We start from the raw sequence: 11,994 nt of genomic DNA, 5'->3' as shown, positions 1-11,994 counted from the left end.
TAAATATAGTCTAAAAAAGAATTAACAAAATATTTTCAATCTCATTTGATTTAATATTATCTTGGCTAAGACAAACTCATGGTCTAACGGAATCCAAGTTTTCTTGATGTATGGAATATAAGTCTCAAACTTCTGCTTTAAGAAAGAAATTTAATGTTCTTCTGTGTGTATAAAGTTAGAAAAATTTAGTTTCGTCTACCGCTAGTTGCGTTGAATCGTTTTACGATTAACCTTTAAATAAGTAGGTGAAAGCTCAAAAATTTTTTGTTTTTATAGTTACATTTTTTAATGATGTGTATAAAGTTAAATGTTGAATTTACATTATTTATTTATGAAATAGAGGAAGGTGAAAATAATGAACTTTAAGAGACTTCCAGATATTACTTTTCATTTTCCTTTTCCAGAACAAGATTTTCAGAATAACTATGCATAGGACGCTGTAGTTACTTACTTACTTACTTACTTAAAAGTTAAATGGTAAAATAGAATTAGAATTCACTGCACTTGACTGTCTTGCATATATGACCATATGAAGTTTATTTAACTTTGCGAAATTTAATTTACTTTTAGGGTGAGGGGGCATGTTGGTGTGTCGGCGGTTGCTGCTGATCGCAGCCGCGATCGCGGCCTCGATCGAGGCTGGCTCGACTAGTTACCACCCCGGCATCTCGTCGTCGGATTATTCCGGATACCCGAGTGGATACGCGGTTTATTCCGGCGCGACGTCACCCGAGTCCTCGCCGTCGTCGAGCTCGTCCACGTCCGGCCCGACGTCAGAGCTCGCAGCCAGCAACACCCAGTCGCTTTGCCGACCGTCCGAGTTCCGATGCAGCACCACCGGTCATTGTGTCGCGCAGGACAAGTACTGCGACGGCGAGAATGACTGCGACGACAAGTCTGACGAGCCGAGATATTGCACCCGTGAGTACCTCCGCGAACGAACGGAGATGTCGAACAAAGCAAGTCGCCGAGGCAAATCGATACGTCGAGGTATCTCTGTGTCTCTATCTCTCTCTCCCTCTGCTTCTCGAAGAAACTTTTATTATTATTATATATTTAGGGACAATCTGAAAAATAATAAATGAGTTGAATCAATCACTTCTTGGAAAAATTTATTGTTATAATTTCCTTATCAAATCTGATTTATGTATGATTGCTGAATAATGTAACAAAAAAGCACAAAGTAAATCACCATGTTCATCAATGTCAACCAATGGATTATCATTTTCGTGCTTCTAAAAATTAAAGAGATTTTTGTTTATAGGACAGAATATCGGATTAATCATTGTCAAACAGACAATCAAATATTCACAGTAGATACACTGTGAATGTAGTAGATCCACAGTGTACATACACCTGATAATAAAATGAAAAATGTATTGACGGTAACAATCGATATTTAAAAATAAAAATAAAAATAAAAAAATAATTACAATCGTTTCCGCTCATGTATGATCGCTTTATCTGACATACTCAAAACAATATGAATTATTGAGTATATAAATCAGGAACAAAGTTTTCGCTCATCCAAGCAAATAATGTTCCAAGCCAGTCATTATTTAACTGTGCGTTATCATTGCAGCTCAATTTGTATAAAAATCAAAATTGTATAATGATATAAAATTTATTCATAGAATATGTGTCGTTCATAGAACATATAACATTAGTATTGTGCTTGTTTTAACATATGGCTTGTATTAGCATACAAACGCACAATTAAATAATTTTTATTTAATAATTTAATGAGGTAAATAATTTGTTCGTTCATTATTAGTATAATAGTAATTACCACTTCATACGAAATTTAATCGATTTACAAAGCTCAAATATAATTATGTTACACAAATATCGCATTTTCATCTTTCTGAATTTTTAATTTTCGATAATATATGCAATACATTTCAATAGAAACGTAACATAATAGGAGGAATTTATTATAGCATTCATGATCCAATTCCTTCATAAAATTTCAAATTCATATTAAAAATGCACAGGCTCATGTGAGCTAATTACATGAAATAATTATATGTACTTTATATACTTTTAGTAGTCATGAAATAAGAATATGAAAAGATACAGCAATTGTATAGAAGATTTTTAATCAGCATTGTTATTAATCCTATTAATCAACATTATACTAATTCTTATGGATTTGTGCATTAATTTTTCACACTGCTATTAATTTGTTAAATATTATATTGTATTATAAATAAAGCTATAGCAATATAACAATGTAACATATGTATTAAATGTAAATATATTATAAAAATGTGAGAGCTGTAAATTTGAATGCATATAAATGTCTATAAATGTTGAACTAAATGTATAGATTACATTACATCTGAGAAAGAGAGAGAGAGAGAGAGAGAGAGAAAGAAGAAAGTAATTAAGAGATTAAATTTTATAAAATAATGTATTATTATGCCGTGTTATAATCTACCATAATTGTATCCTAAGATTCATTTTTCGAGCATAATAATTACACAATAAAAACATTCCAGCTTACCATCGGACTTTGTTCGGCTTGATATGTAAAACCGTGAAAATAGTTAATATTTATAATAGTTATAATAGGAGAATTAATATTTTGTTTCAAAAATAATATTTTATCCCACCTGTATTATGAGTATAATCACAACGAAATATTGAAATATTTCCGAATATATTTTCCCAGTGTGATTGTGAACGCATGACGGAAACATTTCGGCGTGCAATCGGACATTATACGCTTCGATGTGTCAGGACACCGTGCGCTTAGTTAGGCGTTAAAATTCTCTTGGATATTATTTTACCACGTAATAACACGCACGAACGATTATACGACGCAGTTTACTTTTCCGCGTAATTATTGCACGATGAAAAAAGGAAACAACCGAACAAACAAACAAACATTTTCAGCTTGCAATCGGACGTTGTACGGTGACGTCGGCCGGACCTACAGAGTGGAGATCCGCAGGCCGAGGGAGGATCGACTGCCATTCCTGTGTCACCTCAACTTCACTGCCGCCGGATCCGATCTCGGGGATCTAGTTCAGGTTGGACATAGAAATGATGTAGTTGTAGAAAATAATGCTGACTGGTGCCCAGTTGGCGTGGGGAGTCTGTCACGGAGCAGACAGCGGGCCGCGTCGCGTCGGAGCCCGGATAATAATTTATATCCCGGATTTTACGATTCTTATCGCGTTTATTGGCGAAATTAAATCAGCTGCCACCCTGAGTAAACACCGCGTCCGCCATTGCGGAATAAGCTTACTCCACAGATCCCCGATCCTTAACTGTAAGTTCTCGAGTATATATTTTCAGGTATATATTTTCGATCCCTATTGACATATCGATTATTACGTCTCTCCGCAATGATAGAACCGATATTTACATTGTTAGCGAAGTACAATCAAGCGGTCAAGAGCATAAAGTTTTCACAATAGATGTGCCGGGTATCTCGGAATACAATAAAAACGTAAAAATGACGGCGTAAAAATACTTGAAAGCTTCTGAATCTTTCAAACAGCTTTTCTCGACACTTCCAAAAGTCAATATTTACGAATTAAAAGATTTTTTAAACTTATCTGCTATTGTGTTAGTATTGTTCAAATAGTATATATTGTACATACATATACAGATACAAAATATTTATATATATATACGGATATAAAATATTTATATCATAGAATTTATAAAATAGTTGCATTTTTTATATACATCCCTGGTGGAAATCTTCTCATGATAAGAAGATTTGGAACGGGTACATACCCATTTTAGATGGTATATACCCTTCTAAAATGGACATATACCCATGGGTCATGGACATTTTTGGAACTACCTATGAGGAGATTTCCACTAGGGATAATAAAAAATATTTTGTATTTGTATTAAAACAGTCCACTCAACATTCTACTCACCAAAATTTTGTATTGAATTTTTAACATATTTGACCATTAATTTAACATGTGATTATATTATTTGATATTGATAGTTTGTGTTAAATAACATTTTTTAGTGTCAAAATGATAGTTTATGAATAAGCAAAAATAAAAGTAATGTATTTTAAAATGTAAGTTCTAAAATAAATGAGTAAAATATATATGATTAAAAAAAATATATATTAATTTTATACGAAAAACATATTTTCCACACAATTTACTTACAAATTATGCCAGTATTATATTTTTTATCTTAATTTTTTTACGTAATATTTGTGTTACTTTTTAATATATTCATCTTATATGTTAAATTATAATAAATTTACAAAAATTTGAGTGAAACTTTTGGGACACGTGAAATATGTTAAATTTAACACAAATTTTCTAACCGTGTATTTTCATATTGCAGGAGTTATGTAACTTTTCGCGCTATGAAACTTCCTTCTTGTGACTTCTCTTATTCATTCTCATATTTCACGAAAAACGTGTACATTGCAAAATAATTAACGAGGTTATTATAGAAATATTTGCTTTTATCGCGAAGGGTTCGTAATAACTGATATTCTAACTTTTATCTTTAGTTTTATTTCCAACAAAAACCGTTGGCTAGTTGCGCACGCGGATACTCGCTCATAACTTTTAGAATAATGCTCCCCTCCTGTGGATCCGATGTTACAGTTAACTTTTGATACCTTCACGGTCGGCCGCTTTCTGTCCTTTACGTCGGAAGGATGTCCAGATGGTTTCATGACTATTCGCGAGGAAGGTCGTCCTGCAACGGGAGGACAATGGTGTGGCAGCGCGTGGGGCTACACCGTCTATTACAGCGAAACTCCTTCCATCAATCTGACTTTATATTTACTACGTTTATCAGAGCAGGTAAGAAATTGCTTCAGCTCAAGGAGATACGCGATACGATTTTCCGCAATTTCACCACGGCAATATGGAACTTTTGTCGTAGTTGTTCTACAGTAGTATTTTAATTTAAATAACGATATTCAAAGTTGCCTTTTCTTGTCAGAGAAATATTGAAAACATCATTCATTATTTGTTATGTCGCTATTTCTCCAATTTTTAAATTATACATTTGTTAAAGTTAAAATCGACTTGCGAATTGTCCAACAAAAAGGTCGTAAAAAATTCTGAAACGATCAGCAACGAGATATTTTGAATAAAATTTTCCCACTGAGAATATTCAACGTGAAGTAAAAGGGACGACGTGTTACGATCGTGGCACAATTTCGGGAAATTTTTCCGTGTCTCAGGGTATCGGCTACAACTTCGACTTCAAGCTGTCGTACAAGTTCCTGAGAAGAAGCGAGGCGCATCTCAGATACGGAAACAGTAGTATGTCCACATGGCGCGGCGAGCTGGTAAACGGCACGTATTGCGATCGCGTCCTTACTAAATGCGATACTAGAGCCTGCCGGCTGCAGTCGCCGAATTATCCCGGAGTTTATCCCAGGAATGTCACTTGCTACTATCGGGTGGAGCAAAACCGCGCGCCGGTGGGTCATCGGGCTCTACTCGCCGTTAGTCAGCGAAACAGTCACAAGATACACATTAAGGACCAGGTCGTGAAATACGACAGAAGTCAGCGAGTGCTAAGGTAAATCGCTGATGTTAATGATACTAATCAAGTCAATATTCAGTAAAGTATAATGTCGAATTAATACCACTAGTTTACATAGCAAAAAATCACTTTGAACCAAACAGTGTTTTTATAGATTTTTGAATGCTAAAGATACGAAACGCAAGCTAAATTTCTTCGGTTAAACTTCGGAAAAGCTACAGCATCTACAATTTTAATACAAATACATTTTTTCCATGTATTTTTGGCTCCTGAAAACGAATCTGACAATAAAATTTGGAGGTCAATCATACTTTGGCCGTCATTTTGAAAAAACTGCCAAAAAATCGGTTTTTTTTCGCTTTTTTAATGCATATCTCAGAAAATATTGATTTCACAAAAAAAAGTTTCAAACAAAAAATGAAACCCTTTAAACTCTCTACAAAAAAGTTTCTATGCCTAATGTTCGTAAATTTAACGGTCATGGGTTAGAAATATTCCAAGTGGACACTGTCTAGGCTGTAACTTCTAGGCGGTTAGGCCCCAAGCGGGGAGTTTATGTTATTCTTTTTTTGTTCAGGGCGGCGTAGCCGTAGATTAGAAATATTACATAGGTTAGAAATATTCCAAGCGAACACAGTCTAAGCTCTACTGTCTATACACTCCACTGTCCACATGATAGATTTCCTTACCTCAATAGTCGTGAACTTTAACGATTAATATCTCGATTTGCAGGGCAGAGCGATGCTTTTTTCTGCCAGATTTTTTCGTTTTATGCAAGAACGTGTCGAATGAGTATAATTTCATCGATTTTTGAGGTGAACACCCTCTATTTGACCTTTAGCGATACACGTTTCGTATTTCAAAATGACGGCCAAAGTATGATTGACCACCAAATTTTATTGTCAGATTCGTTTTCAGGAACCAAAAAAACATGGAAAAAATGTATTTGCATTAAAATTGTAGATGCTGTAGCTTTTTCGAAGTTTTACCATTTCTTCAGTCAGGTTTTTGAAATAATTGATATTCAATGTATTGTACAAAAAATGGTTTTTTACTTTGACTTTTTTTTTAAAAAAAAAAGTTGACATTATTTGAAATTCTGAATGCATGGTTGATCCATATTGTTAAAATTTAATTCGTGTTTTCAGTAAAAAAATCTATAAAAACATCTAGTCTGAGTTAAAATTATTAAAAAAATATTTTTTTTTAAATTAGTGTATTTAATATGTTGTCAATAATTTCGCGAGCATATCTCTTTATGATACGAAAAATTTTCAAAGATAGAGAAACAGAGATACGCAAGGAGAACAAATATAAATAACATAGAAAATAGAATTTCCAAATAAAATTCACGCGTTTTTCAAGGGTATGGGATCAGTGCAACGTCGTGCAGGATTATTTAACGGTATATGACGGAGGTTCGACCTCAGACCGAGTACTTGTAAGGCTGTGTGGAGGAGATGCGGTGCCAGACATCATCAGCAGTCACAATACGATGTTGTTAGAGTTTCATACGTCCCCGTACGACAATCCGTTTCATCCAGTACCACTGTCTTTCCTGCCAGGATTTGAACTCGAGGTTCAGGTAATGCTCGGATATCATGATACCTTTTCACATAACATCATCACAAATTTGTTGCAAAAATATGAAAATTGCAATTCATGGAATTAATTATTTGTGATTATTTTAATGTCGCTGATAGATTATTAAAATGTGATAAAATTGGATTTAAATATATAAATCAAAATTAAATATATTCAACAATGTATCGATATTGCTTCTCTATACATATATATATGTACATTCACACGTATAGGTGATCTTTGTCGACGAAAAGTCTCGAAGTTTTGTGAAGGAAAACGACAACTGCGATTTTTATATATCTGGTGACGAGAACTCGTCGGGAATTCTGGAAAATCCGAAACACTCTTTACCGCCGAACACAACTTGCCGTTATCACTTCCAAGGGAAACTCAATGAAATCGTTTGGTTATCGTTCGTTAAATATTACGCCGCCAGCGTGGAAGCTGCTGCGAGTATCGACACTGCCGCTGATTGCAATGCAAAGCTTCTGATATGGGATGGTGATATCACAGTGGACAAACTTACTTTCAGCCGAAAAGTACGTACCAAATTGTATCCAGCCTCTACAAAGTCTGTTACTTAGCAACTTTCTTGCTTCGTTACTGAAGTAATATAACTTCGTTACTGAAGTAACTTTGTTAGTAAAGTAATATAGATATAAATATAAATTCAGAAAAGAGTGCTTTGATTCCACGAGCAGGAGAAATACATAATCTAAATATCTCGCAAGAGAAATTATGAAATTTCTTCCGCGAATTCTAAGGGTATAATTATTCGAGAATATAACGTCAAAGATTCTGTACATATATTAATATACGTTACGCGACAAAATTGTCAAATTACGACAATAAGACTGAACATTCGATATTCTTGCCTTATTTTCGAAGAATATCGCTAGGGAAATAAGACATTAAGGAAATCTATAATATACGTAACGTAACTATAGTATTTTTGTATGTGATATTTTGTGACAATACGATCTCTTATCTGATGCATCCCGTCTTTGATAATTTCGCAGAACGTCACGCTGATGGGACAATTTTGTAAGGACGACATACCGCGACTCTGCGACCACAGTCTGTTGCGTAACAGCAGCCGTCATACGCGACCGTGTAGTCTTGCGGAGAGTTACGTGTCGACCGGCCGCGATCTCACCCTGGAACACATATTGCGCCAGGGTAGCGCGCTATATCCAATAAGTTTCGTGCTGCGCTATGAGTTCGTCCACGAGGCCATCTCGTGTAACCACGTGTTCGCCTCGGTGCCGTCAACCTCATCCACGTCTTCCACGTCGTCTTTATCGTCCTCTTCTTCTTCATCATCCTCATCCTCCTTATCATCCAACGCCGGAAAATTCGCCTCACCGAAGAACGTCTTCTTCTACGGTCGCGGTGGAGCGCAGAATCTGAGCTGCATGTACAGATTCGAGGCCGAGCCCGATCACAGGATAGAGCTATCCTTCGTCAGGGCCTCCTTCGGTGGCAAGAGTTGCGCGTCTTACGTGGACCCGTTGGTAAATCGATGGACGTGCGACCGCCGAATGGCGGATGTTAAAAAGTTCGGCATAGCGGATCTTGTTGTTGCTGAATATCCTTGGCAAGGAGTCGAATTGGTATGTATGACATAACATAATCTTTTTTCTTCTTTAATTTAAACTTCGAGAACCCGATTAGTAATTAATTTTGATTTTAATTTAAACATTTCTAAATTGCCACTCTCTCCCCTTCTCATTAAAAAGTCATTTTGAAAGTCTATCTCCAAAGGGATTAATATAAAAATTCTGAAAAACTTATTTCTAAGTAATTAATTAATCGAATATCTTCGAAATAAAATAATATAATACCCCTTTTCGTAATCGTTGTAATCCTCTGCTTTTAGGTTCGTGATTGTCTGTGCTCGAACGTGAGTGAGAGAATCGTTGTGCGGACTCTGACATCGAACGTGGTGGAGGTCAGGTTTACCATCACGCTCATGAATGTTACCCAGGATTACCGAGACTTCTTCTTCGAGGGAGAATATCGTTTCATCCCGGTGGGCGCGGAATCGAATGAGCACGGATGTTCGACGAGACTCGAGGAGCGACGACTGCGCGGCACCAGCGGCGAGATTTCCCTCAGGAGTCCTTTACCGCGGGTGATTCCCGGCCTGGCCGCAGTGGAGGAGATCCTAACTAACACAGAGGATCTCACCGCGACGCAATGCGTGAACGAGCCGTGGCTAATTGAACCTGAAGACGCGCGTATTAACTTCCTGTACTTGAGAACCGCTGGTTACGGCATTACCTTGGACAACGTTGAAGAGTGCACGACTCTGAATAGAATCATTGTTTATTCAGCTGCGAATACAAAAGAGCGCAGTGTGATCTGTCCAGAGGGTGGCGTCGACACGGCCAGGACCGTCGACTTCTTCTCAGGTGGCTGGAATTATAGTGCCGTGAATGCGAGCGTGGCGATGGCGCAGCACTCCCGCAGCTTCGTCGTGGAATTCCTTCAGCGGGAACCAGGTTTCTACGCCGTCACGTGGATCGCGATCTCCAAACGTTCGCCAACCGCGCCCAATGTGGGTGCCAATGCGTTTGCCATACTGCCCACGGAAGATTGCCCGTACAGGTTCGTAATGTAATTTCCATATATAAAAAATAAATTTTTTTTATTTGTTGTGAAATATATAATGTCAGAGTTTAATTAATCGAAATAAAATCACTTAATTGGAACTCTCTGTTTCTGTCATTAGATGTCCAGAGATCCAGGCATGCATCAGCTCTGTCCTATGGTGCGATGGTGTACGTCATTGTCCCTCAGGCTTTGACGAGGAAGAAGCCAATTGCTCGTACCGTTTCGGAGTGACGCTGCTCTACGTCGCGGTGGGCGCCGGTGCCCTCGGTATATTCTTAATCCTCCTGTTGGCCACTGGTTGTCTCAAATATTGTCTCTACCGGCACAAGGCGCGTAAGAAGAAGAAGAACGTTGCCTTGAACGTCAATCATCTCCACGTGAACCACACTCATCACAATAACGGCTTGACCGGGAGCCGTTTGAGTGGACGCTACAACTTAGCCACACCCCAGGAAATGTACCTGGAGAATTACGGGAAGGATAGTATTTGTTGACAATACGCCATCGCCAATATTGAGACCACCGTGTGAATAGTCATGATTTTTAAATGCCTACCTCGCTCTGGGCCCCTCTCCTCCACTTTCCCATCAACTCCCTTGAGTAACGGACCGGAGTGTACGGCAGCCAAACACTCCCATCCCAAAGGCGCACATACACATACCCGTACACGCACAGACTTACATGCGTACACACCACACACACACACATATATACACGTATACATACTCTCGCAGTAATCGTACGAAATCCCGTAGAATATATCCGAAGCGCATAGAAGCGAGCGCACGAGACGTGCTTGGTAGCCACTTGGTTGATGGCAAACGTAGTCAAGTTCTCTAATCGAATCATAACGATCGGCTTGCCTTGAATAAGCAGATCGTGATTCGACTCATTAGACCGAGGTGGATGGTATCCGTCTAGCTTGTCGCAAGAATGGATACCACGTAACACCTGCCTAATCCTTCAGAAAGGAGTCGCGAGGTTGATGTATACGCACCTCGTACGCTCGTGTATATGGCATTTACGATAAACACCGCAGTATCATGGTAGGTTTAGATACACACGATTTAGGAGTAAAATGAAAAAAAACGAAAGATACGCGCGAGTGGACGAAGAGCGGCGAAATTGGCGTACGCAATGCTTTTAAGAGACGTAGGATACGCTGTTTCCGTTGAGTGCACTTTCTGTCGGTTATCGAGCAAACGTCGTAAACGTCCACGAGTACGACGATAAAAGTAACGAGATGGAGGGAAAAGAGAATAGAACGATGGTGCGAGCGCCAAAGCGCGAGAGAAGCGTTTCACGATAGCTTACGTGTGAATGACGATGCGATAGATGGGAAAGCATACGTGAGGATACGCGAAGAGTTCATGACACCGTGAATGACATTCGAATGATATTCGCGGACGTGCGGGTAAAGATCGAATGTACATTGCTTCTCTGATTGTACTCCTCTAATCCCGATCGCATACGTTCCGACAATTCGCACTTATCGGTAACATCACTTGTGATATGAGATCATGCAGAAAAAATTGATAAAAAGAAATAGTCGTGATTAACGGGGATTACGCCATTGACGTTTGTGCAAGATCCATCTTGAAGATCGTTACTATTGGACTCACGCACTTCACACCTTCTAATCTGATTTTCTCGTTAGATCACCTATGGTCGGACTAGCCGTAGGTTTGGATTAACTACGTTGTCGCGATGCATTGTTTCAAATTAAGATGACTGCACTGGGCTGTTTTTTTTTTACTATTAAAAGGTATTAATTAAAAATTTTTATTTCTGATTTAATTGAATATCAAAGTCATCGTGTATTTGTAATTTAACACCGTGACATTTTGATTAGAATCAAATTATTGGCTTTAACGAATGTTATGAAAAAAACTCGATAATTGGATATAAATAGATTCCCACCTCACAAATTGCTTTACTGTGATCTAATTCGTATTACCTAATGCAAATCTGATACAACTATCCTTATATTATAATGCATTATATTGTATTATTGTATAATACATAAATAACTCAATCTCACTTAACTATGATATGTTCGTGCATTATAATGCAATGATCGAGTCGCCGATCTCATTCCATTCAACGTCGAACCAACAATTATTTTTTTATACTATCTGTAGTTTTCGATATTTTGAACTTTATAAGTGATTTATGGAAGATGGAACATGTAGATAATTTACTCGAGTAATCTAGGTTCGGTATCGATACGCGCTTGAATGAGACGTAGATGTCTACGTGTAATTAATTGAATGCTACAGAAGCATGTACACCGTAATCCTG

The 11,994-nt window shown here is 37.6% G+C and overlaps 1 protein-coding gene across 1 annotated transcript; it reads left to right on the top strand.

Moving 5' to 3' along the window:
- The first annotated feature begins 576 nt into the window (after positions 1-576).
- On the top strand, positions 577-11,493 carry LOC108723337 (uncharacterized). Its single transcript, XM_018449023.1, has 9 exons — positions 577-921; positions 2,899-3,035; positions 4,599-4,799; positions 5,186-5,529; positions 6,859-7,078; positions 7,311-7,616; positions 8,097-8,690; positions 8,957-9,687; positions 9,812-11,493. Exons 1-9 carry the CDS (start codon positions 582-584, stop codon positions 10,185-10,187), a joined length of 3,249 nt encoding a protein of 1,082 aa, XP_018304525.1. The 5' UTR covers positions 577-581; the 3' UTR covers positions 10,188-11,493.
- The last annotated feature ends 501 nt before the right edge of the window (positions 11,494-11,994 follow it).

Source organism: Mycetomoellerius zeteki, unplaced genomic scaffold, assembly GCF_001594055.1.
Source record: "Mycetomoellerius zeteki isolate Tzet28-1 unplaced genomic scaffold, Tzet1.0 scaffold228, whole genome shotgun sequence".
Lineage (NCBI taxonomy): Eukaryota > Metazoa > Arthropoda > Insecta > Hymenoptera > Formicidae > Mycetomoellerius > Mycetomoellerius zeteki.
Note: the sequence above shows the minus strand (reverse complement) of the source record. Positions and strands in the feature narration are given on the sequence as shown.